The sequence below is a fragment of the Melospiza georgiana genome, chromosome 33, assembly GCF_028018845.1.
Source record: "Melospiza georgiana isolate bMelGeo1 chromosome 33, bMelGeo1.pri, whole genome shotgun sequence".
In the NCBI taxonomy this organism is placed as follows: Eukaryota; Metazoa; Chordata; class Aves; order Passeriformes; family Passerellidae; genus Melospiza; species Melospiza georgiana.
In genome coordinates this window covers 613,476-628,950 of record NC_080462.1, presented here as the reverse complement: position 1 = coordinate 628,950, position 15,475 = coordinate 613,476, and the positions used below count along the sequence as shown (strand labels likewise).

The following is a 15,475-nucleotide window of genomic DNA, read 5'->3' as shown; positions in this document are numbered from 1 at the left end:
GAATAAATAAGCTCCATTTTGCTTCCACATCTCTAAAAACTGCAGCATTTTAACTATTGTCATTTAAATCGTGCAATTTTTTTTTTTTGCAACACCCCTTTTTAAAAAATGGAAAATATATATATATATATTTTAAAACTAAACCCTATACAACGCAAAAATTCCAAATTAAAAAAAAAAAATTATACACAATTGTAACTGTCAACAGTACAGATGAGCACGAGAAATAAAATTAGATCAGAAACATATTTATAGAAGCACAAAGGAGGGTGTTGGTTTCTTAGATTGTCATTCTTCTCGTTGTCTTTTGAAAATTAGGAGGAGTTTACCAGATACTACAGGCTGGGGGAGGGGGGAAATAAAGGATAATGACCCGGACAAAAAAAAAACAAAAACAATAGAATATAATAATAATAATAATAAAATAACCCCAAGCCCCCAGCAAAGTGAAGACCCCGACAAACAGCCCCCAAACCCTTTCACTGTGATGTGAGGCCAACGGCGTGTCTGACCTGGGCATGCCCACCTCCCCGTGAGCCTGGCACAGCCCAGGGGTGTGGGTGCCAACCCAGAGCTGGACCTGCCCCTGGCACAGCCCAGGGCTGGACCTGCCCCTGGCACCAGGGCTGTACTTGACCCTGGCACAGCCCAGAGTTGTTGGTACCAACCCAGAGCTGTACCTGCCCCTGGCACAGCCCAGGGCTGGACCTGCCCCTGGCACAGCCCACAGCTGTATCTGCCTGTGGCACCAGAGCTATCCTTGCCCCGGCACAGCCCAGAGCTGTTGGTACCAACTCAGAGCTGTACTTGCCCCTGGCACAGCCCAGAGCTGTACCTGCCCATGGCACCAGAGCTGTTCCTGCCCCTGGCACCAGCCCAAAGCCATCTTTGCCCCTGGCACCAGAGCTGTACCTGCCCCTGGCACCAGAGTCATCCTTGCCCTGGGCACAGCCCAGAGCCATAGGCACCAACCCAGAGCTGGACCTGCCCCTGGCATCAGCCCAGGGCTGTACTTGTCCCTGGTACCAGAGCCATCCTTGCCCCTGGTACCAGAGCCATCCTTGCCCCTGGCACCAAAGCCATCTTTGCCCCTGGCACCAGAGCTGTACCTGCCCCTGGCACCAAAGCCATCCTTGCCCCTGGCACCAGAGCCATCCCTGTCCCTGGCACCAGAGCCATTCTTGCCCCTGGCACCAGAGCCATTCTTGCCCGTGGCACCAGCCCAGATCCATCCTTGCCCCTGGCACCAGAGCCATCCTTGTCCCTGGCACCAGAGCCATCCTTGCCCGTGGCACAGCCCAGGGAGAGCCGAGTGCTGCAGCTGCAGATCCAGCTGGGCAGATCTGACCCTGCATGTGCCCATGCCAGCGTTTGTCTCTTGGTTCCATGGTTCCAGCCTCTCAGCTTCATGGCAGAAGTGTGAACTTGGGAGTCAGGGCGTGAAGTCAATGAGCAAAAATGGTTTTTTTTGGTTTTTTCCCCCCTCCTGATGGGCATCGAGAGCTGGGGGGTCTCCACTGCTGCCTCCTCTCTGGGGTCTCTGAGCCAGCTGGGCCCTCCTGCCACGCTGCTCCTGTGGGGTTCCTTGGGTCGAGTTTATTTTTTGTGAAGAAAAACAAAAAAAGAAAATAAAATACAAAAAAAAAAAAACAAAAACGAGAGCGATGAGACGTCATTATCCCGCCTGATTTCCAAAGCAAGGCCGTGCAAAGAGAGCTCGGGTGCGCGTCCAGGTACGTCCGGCGGGGCGGGCGAGGAAGACCACGGTCCACAGCAGCTCTCCTGCTTCCCCAAGGGCTTGGCAGGGATGAGGGAGGGAGGAAGATCAGCTCCTGGTGCTGGCATGGCAGAGGTGAGAGCCCAGCCTGGCTGTGGCTGGGGAGGGGGCACAGGGGGGTTCAATGCACAAAACCCGCCAGGGGTCCTTTCCTCGTCTTGCCCACCCAGAGCACGGAATTCCAAAGTGATGGCTGGAGAAGAAGAAAGCTGTCATTTGTGGCAGGAATTTGGTCTTTGGAGGTGTGGAGGGGAGGGTTTTGTTTGTTGATGTGTCTCCATGCCTTGATCCACGAGCAGGGACGGCGGTGAGGGCGCCCAGAACGCCGGCACTGCTGAGCACCCACCACCCTGAGCCACAAAACCAGCTCCTACTTCTCACCCAGCTCCTGAAGGATTTCCTCTCCTCCAACCACTCCCTTTAGGCAGCCCTGTTCATCCCACAATAATCATCAGCTTTTTTTTTTTTTTTTTTTTTTGGCCTGTTTTTCCAATTAGAAACTTTTTGGTTGGGAAAAGTTTGTTAAAACCCCATAAATTTGGTTTTCGCCCTCATCCTGGGAGGTTTTGATGCCATCTGCCCCATTCCAAGGCTGAGCTGGCTGCTGACACCTGGCAGAGGGATAAAGCCCACCCTGACTCAGCTCCTCTCCCTCTGCTGAACCCCAGGAACCCCCAGCTCCTCCACAGCCCCTCCAAGGCTGGCCAAGCTCCAGCTGGCAAAGGTGGCACCTGGGCAGGTTTGGTGCCAGCTTGGGACTGTCACCTTGGGGTGACAGGGCAGCAGGCTAGGAGGGGACAGCATGAGCACCTGCAGGGACAGAGCCCATCCCTAATGGCAATGCCAGCCAGGAATGGCCCCTTCTCCTCCAAACCCTCCAAGAATGGCCCCTTCTCCTCCAAACCCTCCAGGAACAGCCCCTTCTCCTCCAAATTCTCCAAGAATGGCCCCTTCTCCTCCAAACCCTCCAAGAACGGCCCCTTCTCCTCCAAACCCTCCAGGAACAGCCCCTTCTCCTCCAAACCCTCCAGGAACGGCCCCTTCTCCTCCAAACCCTCCAGGAACGGCCCCTTCTCCTCCAAACCCTCCAAGAATGGCCCCTTCTCCTCCAAACCCTCCAAGAACGGCCCCTTCTCCTCCAAACCCTCCAGCCATGAGCAGGTTGATGCATTTTGGGATCAGGGCACCGACACCCATCCCTGGGAAACTGCCAGAGCAAGTGACAGCATGAGGGATTTTTCCTTTTTCCTTCCGCCAAATCACTGCTCACTGTTGCATTTTGAGGCCCAGAAACCTTCAGGCAAAATCTCATTTTAGGATCATTACTTCAGTTGCATCTTTCAGTAAAAAAAAAAAATAATTTCTTCCCATTTTCCTGATTTAAAGCTTTGGCCCATGTGCAACATTTCTCAAATGTTTTTATGGACGTTGTTTGCTAAAATCCGTAATTTTCTCTCCAAACCAGCACTAAAATCCCTTCTCCACACACCTGCTGTGCCCAGGTGGAGGTGAGGGAAACAGGAACTCCAGTGTTCCAGTGACCCTGTTGAGGAACAGTGGAGTTCCCTCAGGTAGGAAATGGGACTGTCATGCAAATGGGACTAAGCCTTAAAAATCTCCCTCTTCTTCCTCCTGATGCAGTTTTTCCTGAAGCAGGCTGTGGATGTGGCTGCATCCCTGAGCTGCTCTTCACCTCCCTTCCCAGCTTGTGCAGGAAAAGCCTTCTGGAGGAAAACCCTTCTGGAGGAAAAACCTTCTGGAGGAAAACCCTTCTGGAGGAAAACCCTTCTGGAGGAGAACCCTGCTGGAGGAAAAGCCTTCTGAAGGAAAACCCTTCTGGAGGAGAACCCTTCTGGAGGAAAACCCTTCTGGAGGAGAACCCTTCTGAAGGAAAAGTCTTCTGGAGGAGAACCCTTCTGGAGGAAAACCCTTCTGGAGGAGAACCCTTCTGAAGGAAAAGCCTTCTGGAGGAAAACCCTTCTGGAGAAAAACCCTTCTGGAGGAGAACCCTTCTGAAGGAGAACCCTTCTGAAGGAAAAGGCTTATGGAGGAAAACCCTTCTGGAGGAAAACCCTTCTGGAGGAAAACCCTTCTGGAGGAGAACCCTTCTGGAGGAAAACCCTTCTGAAGGAAAAGTCTTCTGGAGGAGAACCCTTCTGAAGTAAAACTCTTCTGGAGGAAAAGCCTTATGGAGGAAAAGCCTTCTGGAGGAAAACCCTTCTGAAGGAAAAGCCTTCTGGAGGAAAACCCTTTTGGAGGAAAAGCCTTCTGAAGGAAAAGTCTTCCAGAGGAGAACCCTTCTGGAGGAGAACCCTTCTGGAGGAAAACCCTTCTGGAGGAAAACCCTTCTGGAGGAAAAGCCTTATGGAGGAAAACCCTTCTGGAGGAGAACCCTTCTGAAGTAAAACTCTTCTGGAGGAAAACCCTTCTGGAGGAGAACCCTTCTGGAGGAAAACCCTTCTGAAGGAAAAGTCTTCTGGAGGAGAACACTTCTGAAGTAAAACTCTTCTGGAGGAAAAGCCTTATGGAGGAAAACCCTTCTGGAGGAAAACCCTTCTGAAGGAAAAGCCTTCTGAAGGAAAAGCCTTCGGCAGGGAAACCCTTCTGGAGAAAAAGCTGTGCCTACCAAAGCCCTTCAAGCTTCCACAGAGCTGCCTCATGTCTGACCTGCCCCTCCCTGTACGGGCAGCCACAGGAATGGCCAGGAAGGTGCATTTTGGGGTGCTCTGTGCCCCATCTCTTCCACAGACCCCATCCTGCTGCAGGTGCTCTGCTTAGGGCTGGGCTCCCACCTCCCAGGGGGGTCCTGCTGGTCCTCAGGGGAGCATCCCTGCGCTTGGTGAGCACACATTCACCCCCCTGCATCCCCCATTCCCCCAGCCCTCGCCCGGATGCCCTGCATGCGTCCCCGCTGCTGTGCTAGTACGAACGCCTACAAAAATCCTAAAGCTATTTCTCAGGCAGTTTATGATAACATCCCCCCCCCAACACCCCCCACACCCCCATCACCCGTTTCACCCTCCCCCTGCCCTTCTGCCAGCCCCTCTGCGGCTCGCTGGTTATGTGACCCAGGTATCCAAGCGCATGCGCTTTACGGAGGGGCTCTCCCCCTCGGGCTCGCCGCTGGCTCGCAGGAGACCCAGCGAGGAGCCAAAATCGGGCCGGGCGGGGTCGTCGCGCTCGCTGCTGCCCTCGTAGGAGCTGGTGTTGCTGCTGAGGCTGTCGACGGGCGAGCGGCCGGTGGGCTCGTGGCGGGGCTGGTGGGGGAAGGTGCTCAGCGGGGTGGCAGTGTTCCGCTCGCGGTTGGGCGACACGGGCTCCGACTTGATGCTGATGTTGGGGTTGGTGTTGACAGTCAACGTGGTGGTGTGGGATAAGTGACTCCCTTGTCTGGGTGGGGGAGAGGGGGGGAAAGGAGGAGGAGGAAGGGGGAGAAAAAGATGGAGGAGGAGATAATGAGAAATTGCTCATTAGTATCTTTTTGGTGGCCTTCTAGCCTCCAGTACACAGAATTCAGAACTGTCACACACTACCATCCATCCATCATCCATCCATCCATCCATCATCCATCCATCCATCCATCATCCATCCATCCATCCATCCATCCATCCATCCATCCATCCATCATCCATCCATCATCCATCCATCCATCCATCCATCATCCATCCATCATCCATCCATCATCCATCCATCCATCCATCCATGGACACCGTCCATCCATCCATCATCCATCATCCATCCATCATCCATCCATCCATCCATCCATCCATCCATCCATCCATCTATCCACCCATCATCCATCCATCCATCCACCCATCATCCATCCATCCATCCATCATCCATCCATCCATCATCCATCCATCATCCATCCATCCATCCATCCATCCATCCATCCATCCATCCATCCATCCATCCATCATCCATGCATCCATCCATCATCCATCCTCCATCCATCCATCCATCCATCCATCCATCCATCCATCCATCCATCCATCATCCATCCATCCATCCATCCATCCATCCATCCATCCATCCATCCATCCATCCCTTCATGGTGGAAATGTGGCTTTGGCTCAATGTTTGGGCAATCATTGATCCTCCCTCTTAAATTCTTGCTTCTCTTTGTCCCACGGTCTCAATGTGATCATGGGCAAGTGGCTTAAATCTTTCTTTTGACTGTGTGTGGGTGCTTTATTCCAGAGTAAAAGCAGATCCACACCAAAAATCCTGCTCTAACGTGCAAGGGCCTGTATTTTCTGCCCTGGAGAAAATCAATCTTTTTGCAATTTTAAAAGCCACTTTCCTCTATTCCAGGCACCTTATCCTGCAATGTCCATCCCATCCAGCCCTACCTGTTCCCAGCTCCCCCCAGGTGAGTGCAGGGATCAACCCCACAGTGGACAGGCAGCAGGATGAGGCTCTGGGAGCATCCCCAAATACCCTGACCCCAGCCAGGGACTCTGGGTCACCCTTAGAGCCACAGGGACAGCACTGCCCAAACCCCACAGCTATGAACAGGCACACAGCTCCTGCCCCCAGGAACCCAGCGTGACCCACCAGCACCTGGCACTGGGAGCCTGGAGAAGACAGAGGGCTCCCCCAGCTCCCTGGGGCTCTACAGATGCAGCACCCCCATGGAACTGCCCATTTCCCTCTGGTGTCACTCACATTAAGTTTCCTAGTGACACCGGGACCAGGTGCTGCTGCTGCGGCTGCTGCTGCGGCTGCTGCTGCTGCTGTTGCTGTTGTTGCTGCTGCTGCTGCTGTTGTTGCTGCTGCTGCTGCTGTTGCTGCTGCTGCTGCTGCTGCCAGGCAGAGATGTTGCCAAGGGACAGCCCTCCAGGTGAGCTGAAGGCTGGCAGCGAGGAGAGCTCAGCGCTCGTCAGCTGATAATCTGCAAGGGAGGAGCCCTGCAGTGAATGGCAGGTCAAAGCTGTCCCCAGAGTGCCCTGAGCACTGAGGGAGGATGGACACACACCAGAGACACAAACACACAGTGTATGGGGTGTGTGTGGTAAAGCACACAGCTCCTGAGCGCATGGCTTGTGCTGGAATCACAGAATCCATCAGGCTGGAAAGACCTCTGAGATCCAGCTCAGTCTATGACCAAACACTCCATCAGCAAAGGGACATTTAAAGGCCATCTAGTCCAACATGCAGGGACATTCTCACTATCCCAGACTGCTCCCTGTTCAACCTGGCCTGGGACACATCCAGCAATGGGGCAGCCAGAGCTTCTGTGGGCAACCTGTGTCAGCACCTCCCCACCCTCAGTGTGAACAATTCCCTCCTCCCATCCAATTCCCTCCTTGGATCCAATTCCCTCCTTATATCCATTTTCCTCTTTCTATCCAATTCCCTCCTTAAATCCAACTCCCTCCTCAAATCCACCTCTCCTCCACCCAGAGGGTGCTGCTGGCAGGAGCTGCCCCTTCCACCTCACCCCCAGTGCCCCTGGCACAGCAGTGCCCACGGTAGCTGTGTCTGGGTACCGCAAGGAAGGGCCATGAACACGTGGGACCCCCCGAGCCCCCTCCAGCCAAATGTACAGAGCCAGACACAGCTCCTGCCCTGCTGAGACAGCAAATCTGGCAGCTGGCACCCACCTGGGCCTGGACACCCTCGCCTGGGCCTGGGCACCCTCACCTAGGCTTGGGCACCCTCACCTGGGCCTGGGCATCCCCACGTGGGGCATCCCCACCTGTACCTGGGGGACCCTCATCCATGCCTGGAGCACCCTCACCTGTACCTGGGGCACCCTCATCCATGCCTGGGGCATCCCCACCTGTACCTGGGGCACCCTCATCCATACCTGGGGCACCCTCATCCGTGCCTGGGGCACCCTCACCTGTACCTGGGGCACCCTCATCCGTACCTGGGGCATCCCCATCTGTGCCTGGGGCACCCTCATCCATACCTGGGGCATCCCCACCTGTGCCTGGGGCATCCCCACCCTTACCTGGAGCACCCTCACCGTACCTGGGGCACCCTCACCTGTACCTGGGCCGTACCTGGGACAGCCCCATGGCATGCGCCGTGTCCCGGGTGGCAGCAGGGGGCGCTCCCTGCCTGCCATGATGACACGGGACTGTCACCGTGACCCCCCTCTCCACGGACACCACGGGACCCCTTCCCCTCATTGTTCCCACCCCATCCACGAGCACCCCGGGACCCTTCCCCACACTGTTCCACCCCCTCCATGGGCACTCTGAGACCCCCTCCCCACATTGTTCCCACCCCCTCCACGGGCACCCCCCACACCCCAGGACCCCCCCTACATTTGCAGGGCAGTGCCTGTCCGCATGCAGAACCCACTGAAAACCCCAATGGGGCACCTCAAACCAGGGTGGGGGGATTTTACAAAGAATGCTGGTGGACAAAGCCATGGAGGGAAGTGCTGCTCCTTGAGGAGATAGTCAGACCTTGGTCAGCCGTGTCAGCCTGACACAGCCACCCAACAAACCCTCCCCACCCCCTCTCCTCCCCCTTCCCAGCTCTAATTTTGGGTGTCTCGTGGTTTCAGCCGTCCCCACCCCAGCAGCACACACAGAGGTGGCTGTGCTGGTGCTGAACTGCTGCCAAATCCCTAGCACACCCCACCCAACACATGCTGGCACTGGGTTCCCTGCTCCACACCCCCCTGCACTGCCTGGTCTGCTTTGGGAGCTCCTGACACTCCTGGCTGCCCCTCAGCCCCCAGCAGGGCTGGAGCTGGAGCTGCCCCAGGTCACAGAGCTGGGGATGGGCAGGTTTGACACCCAGCACAGGAATGGGCACAGAGCTGTGGGCAGAGGCAGCTCAGCACAGCTGCACCAGCCTGGAATGCAGGCAATGCCCACCCAGTGCCCACCCAGCTACCTGGGCAATGCTCCAGGCTGGGAGTTTGTCAGGGCATCTGCAGCATCACAGAATCACTGAATTATCTGGGCTGGAAAGGCTGTCCAGGACCATGGAGTCCAACTGCTCCCCCAGCACTGCCAAGGCCACCACTAAGCCATGTCCCCAAGTCACATCTGGTACAGTCACATCTCACAATCACATCTGTAAAATCCCTCCAGGCAGGGGGACACCACCACTGCCCCAAGGCACTGGGGTTCCAAGGCCTGAACACCTTTTCCTCACAGAAATTTTCCCTAATATCCCACCTAAACCTCCTCTGGGGACGTTTTTCCTTGTCCTGCCCTTTGTCACCCGGGAGCAGAGCCCAGTCCTCTGTCCCCTCCTGTCAGGGAGCTTTGCACAAAGTCCCTCCAAACCTCCTTTTCTCCAGGCTGAGCCCTCTTAGCTCCTTGTGCTCCAGACCCTTCACAAACCTTTTCCACATACAATTTTTCCCTAATATCCCACCTAAACCTCCTCTGGGGACGTTTTTCCTTGTCCTGCCCTTTGTCACCCAGAAGCAGAGCCCAGTCCTCTGTCCCCTCCTGTCAGGGAGTTGTGCACAGTGACAAAGTCCCTCCAAACCTCCTTTTCTCCAGGCTGAGCCCTCTTAGCTCCTTGTGCTCCAGACCCTTCACAAACCTTTTCCACATAGAATTTTTCCCTAATACCCCACCCAAACCTCCCCTGGCACCACCTGGAGTGGTTTCTCCTTGTCCTGCCCTTTGTCACAGGGGAGCAGAGCCCAGTCCTGGCTGTCTCTTCCTGTCAGGGAGTTTTGCACAAAGTCCCTCCAAACCTCCTTTTCTCCAGGCTGAGCCCCCTCAGCTCTTCACAAATGAAGCCAATTCCTGCCCAGCTAACAGAAGTGCCAGCTTCAGAGTTTGTACCCCACAGTGGTGCCCCCACAGCACCTGGGCAGCAACACAGCTCTGCCCACAGTCAGCTGGGAGAAAAAAATAACTACAGAGAGCTGAAATTCAGGCTCCTCTGCTCTGAGCAGGGCACAGGCCTCAATTAAAACCTATTTTGGGGACTCTGGCTGGCTGCTAAACCACATGGTCACACAGGAGAGCAGCCCCATCACACACAGCCAGCATCTCTGGGGCTGCACCTACTCATTAGGACAGGGAGTATCCAACTGCCACTTCTGCCTTCTCCCAGACAAGCAGCTTCTGGACATTTCTTGCCAATTTTTTTTTTTTTTTCTCAGAACAAGTTGCACAGGCAGCCAGCAAGGCCTCAAAGTCTTGCTGGAGGTCTGACAGGTGAGAGATGAGCAATTCTTGTGTCTGGGCACTGTCACTGTTGCCTCAGGCTGCTTTCAATCCAGCACCCCAATCAGATGTGGCTGGGAGCAGGTTGGTTTGCATTCTTCCCAAACTTTTTGAGGGATTTTTTTTGTCATTATTACAACACCCCCTGAGCTCTGAGGGCCTGGGGATGGGTGTAGCTGTAATTAGCAGCATCCACAGCACAGTGCACTGGGCTGCACCAGCCCTATGGCAGTGAGCTCTCACCACTGACACAATGAATTTTGAATTTCCCTTGGTTTGAGTCCTGTGGGAGCCTTGCACCATGTGCTGGCTGCAGTGCAGAGCTGCAGGAGCACCACTGCAGCTGCTGAGGGAGCCCCAGGGGTGTTCTGCAGCAGCACAATTCCCTCTGGGGCTGAGACACCTGAGAGCTCTGCCCTGGCCAGGTCCTGTCCGTCTGTCTGTCTGTGTCAGTGCTCTGGCCTAGCCAGGTCCTGTCTGCCTGTCTGTCTGTCTGTCTGTGTCAATGCTCTGGCCTAGCCAGGTCCTGTCTGTCTGTCTGTCTGTCTGTCTGTGTCAGAGCTCTGCCCTGGCCAGGTCCTGTCTGTCTGTCTGTCTGTCTGTCTGTCTGTCTGTCTGTGTCAGTGCTCTGGCCTAGCCAGGTCCTGTCCGTCTGTCTGTCTGTGTCAGAACTCTGGCCTGGCCAGGTCCTGTCTGTCTGTCTGTGTCAGTGCTCTGGCCTGGCCAGGTCCTGTCTGTCTGTCTGTCTGTCCGTCTGTATCAGAGCTCTGCTCTAGCCAGGTCCTGTCTGTCTGTCTGTCCGTCTGTGTCAGTGCTCTGGCCTAGCCAGGTCCTGTCTGTCTGTCTGCCTGTGTCAGTGCTCTGGCCTGGCCAGGGCCTGTCTGTCTGTCTGTGTCAGTGCTCTGGCCTAGCCAGGTCCCGTCTGTCTGTCTGTCTGTCTGTGTCAGAGCTCTGCCCTGGCCAGGTCCCGTCTGTCTGTCTGTCTGTCTGTGTCAGAGCTCTGCCCTGGACAGGTCCTGTCTGTCTGTCTGTCTGTGTCAGTGCTCTGGCCTAGCCAGGTCCTGTCTGTCTGTCTGTCTGTCTGTGTCAGAGCTCTGCCCTGGCCAGGTCCTGTCTGTCTGTCTGTCTGTATCAGAGCTCTGCTCTAGCCAGGTCCTGTCTGTCTGTCTGTCTGTGTCAGAGCTCTGCCCTGGTCAGGTCCTGCCTGCTTAGAACTCTGCCCTGGCCAGGTCCTACCTGCTTAAAGCTCTGTCCTGGACAGGTCCTGTCTGTCTGTCTGTCTGTCTGTGTCAGAGCTCTGCCCTGGCCAGGTCCTGTCTGTCTGTCTGTCTGTGTCAGAGCACTGTCCTGGCCAGGGCCTGTCTGTCTGTCTGTCTGTGTCAGAGCACTGTCCTGGCCAGGTCCTGTCTGTCTGTGTCAGAGCTCTGCCCTGGCCAGGTCCTGCCTGCTTAGAGCTCTGCCCTGGCACCTGTGTCAGATCTCTGTCCTGGCCATGTCCCACCTGTGTCAGAGCTTTTCTTTGGTATCTGTCACAGCTCTGTCCTGGCTATGTCTCACCTGTGTTAAATCTCTGTCCTGGCCATGCCCTGTTTGTGTCAGAGCTCTGCCCTGGTCAGGTCCTGCCTTAGATCTCTGTCCTGGCCAGGTCCCACCTCTGTCACAGCTCTGCATTGGCCATGTCCTGCTTTAGATCTCTGCCCTGGCCATGTCTCACTTGTGTCAGATCTCTGCCCTGGCCATGTCTCACCTGTGTCAGATCTCTGTCCTGGCCATGTCTCACCTGTGTTAAATCTCTGTCCTGGCCATGTCCTGCTTTAGATCTCTGTCCTAACCATGTCTCACCTGCTTAGATCTCTCCCCTGGCCATGTCCCGCCTTAGATCTCTGTCCTGGCCATGCCCTCTCTGTGTCAGATCCCAGCCCTGGCCATGTCTCACCTGTGTCCTGGCCATGTCTTACCTGTGTTGTAGGCTGTGGGCATGGCAGAGAAGGGCAGCCCCTGTGTCAGCAGGCTCGGAGTGGCCACGGACACGACTGGTGTGGTCAGAGAGTGAGTTGCTTGAGAGACACCCAAGCGCTGTGTGTTTTGCTGTGGGAGCAAACAGGGAGGGAGTTAAAGCTCAGATGGTTGCATTGGGTCATTTTCAGGGGTTGTGGCCCCCCCAAACCCCCTGGGCATGCACTGGGGCTGAGCATGGAGAGCGTGGGACAGGCAGGATTGATCCTCTGGCCATTCCACACTGCAAAAAACAAAGCAAAGTACAAACCACACCAGCTACTGACACTCGTGTGCAGGTCCTGGCTGGGCTTCACCCAGCAGCACCAGCCATGCCCTGAGTGCATGGAGGGGGAAAGCAGCAGGAGGCCTCAGACAATTCCTCACTGCTTCCAGAGTGAGCCTTGGAGTGACAAAGGCACCAAAGCAAAGCAGAACCAGCAGAGTTAACATCTCCCTGCAGCTCTGGTGGCCAGGAACAAGCCCCTGCCTCAAAGGGAAGCTGAGGACACCAAGCATTGGCCTCAGGATTTTAAAGGGACTCTGCAATATCCCTAAACTCCAAGCCCAGTGCTCAGCAGCCTGCTGGCTCAGTGCCCTCACAAGGTTTTGGTGACTCAGGTATTAACAGGTCCACCGTGGAAAAATTCTGCCCTTGCACCAGAGCACCCCAAACTCCCCCCTTGGTTTTCCAGGCAGTTATGTGGGCAGATCTATAGGTCAGATTCAGCCCTGTTTACAAGGCAGATAATCTGGGCTGTCTCTGCTGATCTGGTTTAAATCAGACTCAAGAGGCTTGACTCTAATCCCCAGCACCCAGCACACGTCACCCTGTGAAGACTGGGGCAGTGCCCAGCTTGAACCACGCCTGGCACCAGGGTGGAACTGAGGAACTGAGGGCCCCCAGGCTGGGCACACACTCTGCAGAGCTCCCCCACGGCCAGGGAGACTCTCCTGGGACAAAGCTGGATGCTGGCACCCTGCCCTGGCCACCTGAGAGCACCTGGCTGTGCAGGATTTGCTGCCCCTGCACCCACACAGTGCCCAGCCCCAGGTGCCCCCCGTGGCCTGGGCAAGGAGATTAGCAGGGCTCTGAGTGCTAAAGCTCTGGGGGGCTGCAGGAGAAGGTTTTCCTGGCACACATCCTGCTGGCAGCCAGCCCTGGCCGTGCTGGGGGTTAAGGACATGGCACTGAATGTCTTCACAAAGGCACAGCCCTGTCCCTGTCCCTGTCCCTGTCCTGCATGAGACCAGGGGGATGCAGGGGCCACAGCCCCACACCCCATCCCTTGTGCAGCCCCCACACCCCATCCCCTGTGCAGGGCTCACAGCCCCATCCCCTGTGCAGCCCCCACACCCCATCCCTTGTGCAGCCCCCACAGCCCATCCCTTGTGCAGGGCTCACAGCCCCATCCCACCTGCTCCTCTCTGCAGGACCCACAGCCCCATTCTGCCCCTTTCCAGCCCCCACAGCCCCATATCCCTTCTGCCCCCATTTCCAGTCCCCACAACTCCATCCCTTCTGCCCCCCTTTCCAGTCCCCACAACTCCATCCCTTCTGCCCCTCTCTGCAGCCCCCACACCCCATATCCCTTGTGCCCCCACACCCCATATCCCTTGTGCCCCCACAGTCCCACATCCCTGGTGCCCCAACAGCCCCATTCTGCCCCCCTCTGCAGCCCCCACACCCCCATATCCCCTGTGCTCCTCTCTGCAGCCCCATCCTTTGTGCCCCACTCTGCAGCCCCCACAGCCCATCCCCTGTGCAGCCCCCACACCCCATCCCCTGTGCAGCCCCCACACCCCATCCCCTGTGCAGGGCTCACAGCCCCATCCCACCTGCTCCTCTCTACAGGACCCACAGCCCCATTCTGCCCCTTTCCAGCCCCCACAGCCCATCCCATGTGCCCCTCTCTGCAGCCCCCATACTCCATCCCTTCTGCAGGGCTCACAGCCCCATCCCTTCTGCCCCCCTTTGCAGCTCCCACAGCCCCATTCTGCCCCTCTCTGCAGCCCCATATCCCTTGTGCCCCTCTCTGCAGCCCCCACAGCCCCATCTCCTGTGCCCCCCTTTCCAGCCCCATATCCCTTGTGACCCCACAGCCCCATATCCCTTGTGCCCCCACAGCCCCACATCCCTTGTGCCCCTCTCTGCAGGGCCCTGTGCCATCCCTGTGCCCTGTGTGGCACAGGCACACCAGCAGGGCGGGCTGTGCCAGCCCCAGGAACCTCCCTGACACCCCAAGGTGAGTGTGGGCACTGCTGGCACTACTCCAACCCCCCCATTTTCACCACAACCCATGCAGGGAGGAGGTGAGCAAGCTGCCCCCCACACCGTGCCCACACACAACACTCCCAGCTGGTACCAACCATGCAGCATGCTGCCAGGGCATGCACCCTGCTGGCTCCCAGGGCAGGGATGCAGGGCATGGACCCTGCTGGCCCTGCAGTGGTGGGAGTGTGGACAGAAATGGGGGGGCACCTCTCTGAACCCTGGCAGGGAGGAAAGCAGGCTCAGAGCTGCAGGAGCAGCACTGAGGGTGCCAGGGCTGGGGCTGTGGGCACTGGGGAGGCACTGGAGGGATCCTGACCCATCTTGGAGGGATCCTGACCCATCTCACAGCTGCCTGGGGTGAGGTAGGAGCTGCCATTTGGAGAGAGGATCTGCTGGGCGGGTTGTGCAGTGTGGAGGGAGCAAAGGTTGGAGGAGCAGGGGGGGGATCTGTGGGGCACACAGCCTGCAGCAGTGCCAAGGGGCCTGTGCCACCCTGGCCACATTTCATCACCCTCACTGGCAAACACCTCACTGCTGCCACCTTGATGGGGCAAGTGGCACAAACATCTTTTATGGAAAATCCTTTCCTTAGGAATTTTCCTCCTGAGAAGCTGGGAGGCCTCAGGAACAAAATGTAAACAATGATTATCTGCTGCTGTGGGATGCAACAGGTGCATCTTTGATTAGCCCATGTTAATTGTTTCTAATTAATGGCCAATCACAGTCAGCTGGCTCAGACAGACCATCCAAGCCATAAGCATTTGTTATCATTCCTTATTTTTCTATTCTTAGCCAACCTGCTAATGAAATCCTTTCTTCTATTCTTTTAGTATAGTTTTAATATACTATATATCATAAAATAATAAATCAGCCTTCTGAAACATGGAGTCAGATCCTCCTCTCTTCCCTCATGCTCAGACCTCTGTGAACATGGTCACAGGTGAGGACGTTTTTCACTTCAGGTTAATTCAGCCCAACAATTAAAACTGGAAATGCCACCCCAGTGGATTTCCACCCATGCTCTGCAGTGGGCAGCCAGGGAATGGGCACAGGGATCAGGAGTGAGCAGATGGGGGGTGGGGAAAACGCTGGTGTCCCTCCATTCATGGGGAAACTGAGAGAATGGAGCCAGGGAATGGGCACAGGGATCAGGAGTGAGCAGATGGGGAGTGGGGAAAACGCTGGTGCCCCTCCATTCATGGGGAAACTGAGGCACGGAGATGCTGCAAGGGTTTGGGCACACAAAGAGCTGCAGAATTCGTGCCTGCCATG

The 15,475-nt window shown here is 56.2% G+C and overlaps 1 protein-coding gene across 3 annotated transcripts in view; it reads right to left on the bottom strand.

Moving 5' to 3' along the window:
* Window positions 1-4,797: 4,797 nt before the first annotated feature.
* The window catches only part of MEF2D (myocyte enhancer factor 2D), a 104,931-nt gene continuing 94,253 nt past the window's right edge, over window positions 4,798-15,475 (bottom strand). For all 3 annotated transcript variants that reach the window (XM_058042722.1, XM_058042721.1, XM_058042723.1), the window contains 3 exons: window positions 11,892-12,021; window positions 6,446-6,671; window positions 4,798-5,167 (listed from right to left, as the gene is read on the bottom strand). In XM_058042722.1, coding sequence (XP_057898705.1) covers window positions 4,837-5,167; window positions 6,446-6,671; window positions 11,892-12,021 — 687 coding nt within the window. In that variant the 3' untranslated portion in view covers window positions 4,798-4,836. The remainder of the gene's footprint in view (window positions 5,168-6,445; window positions 6,672-11,891; window positions 12,022-15,475) is intronic.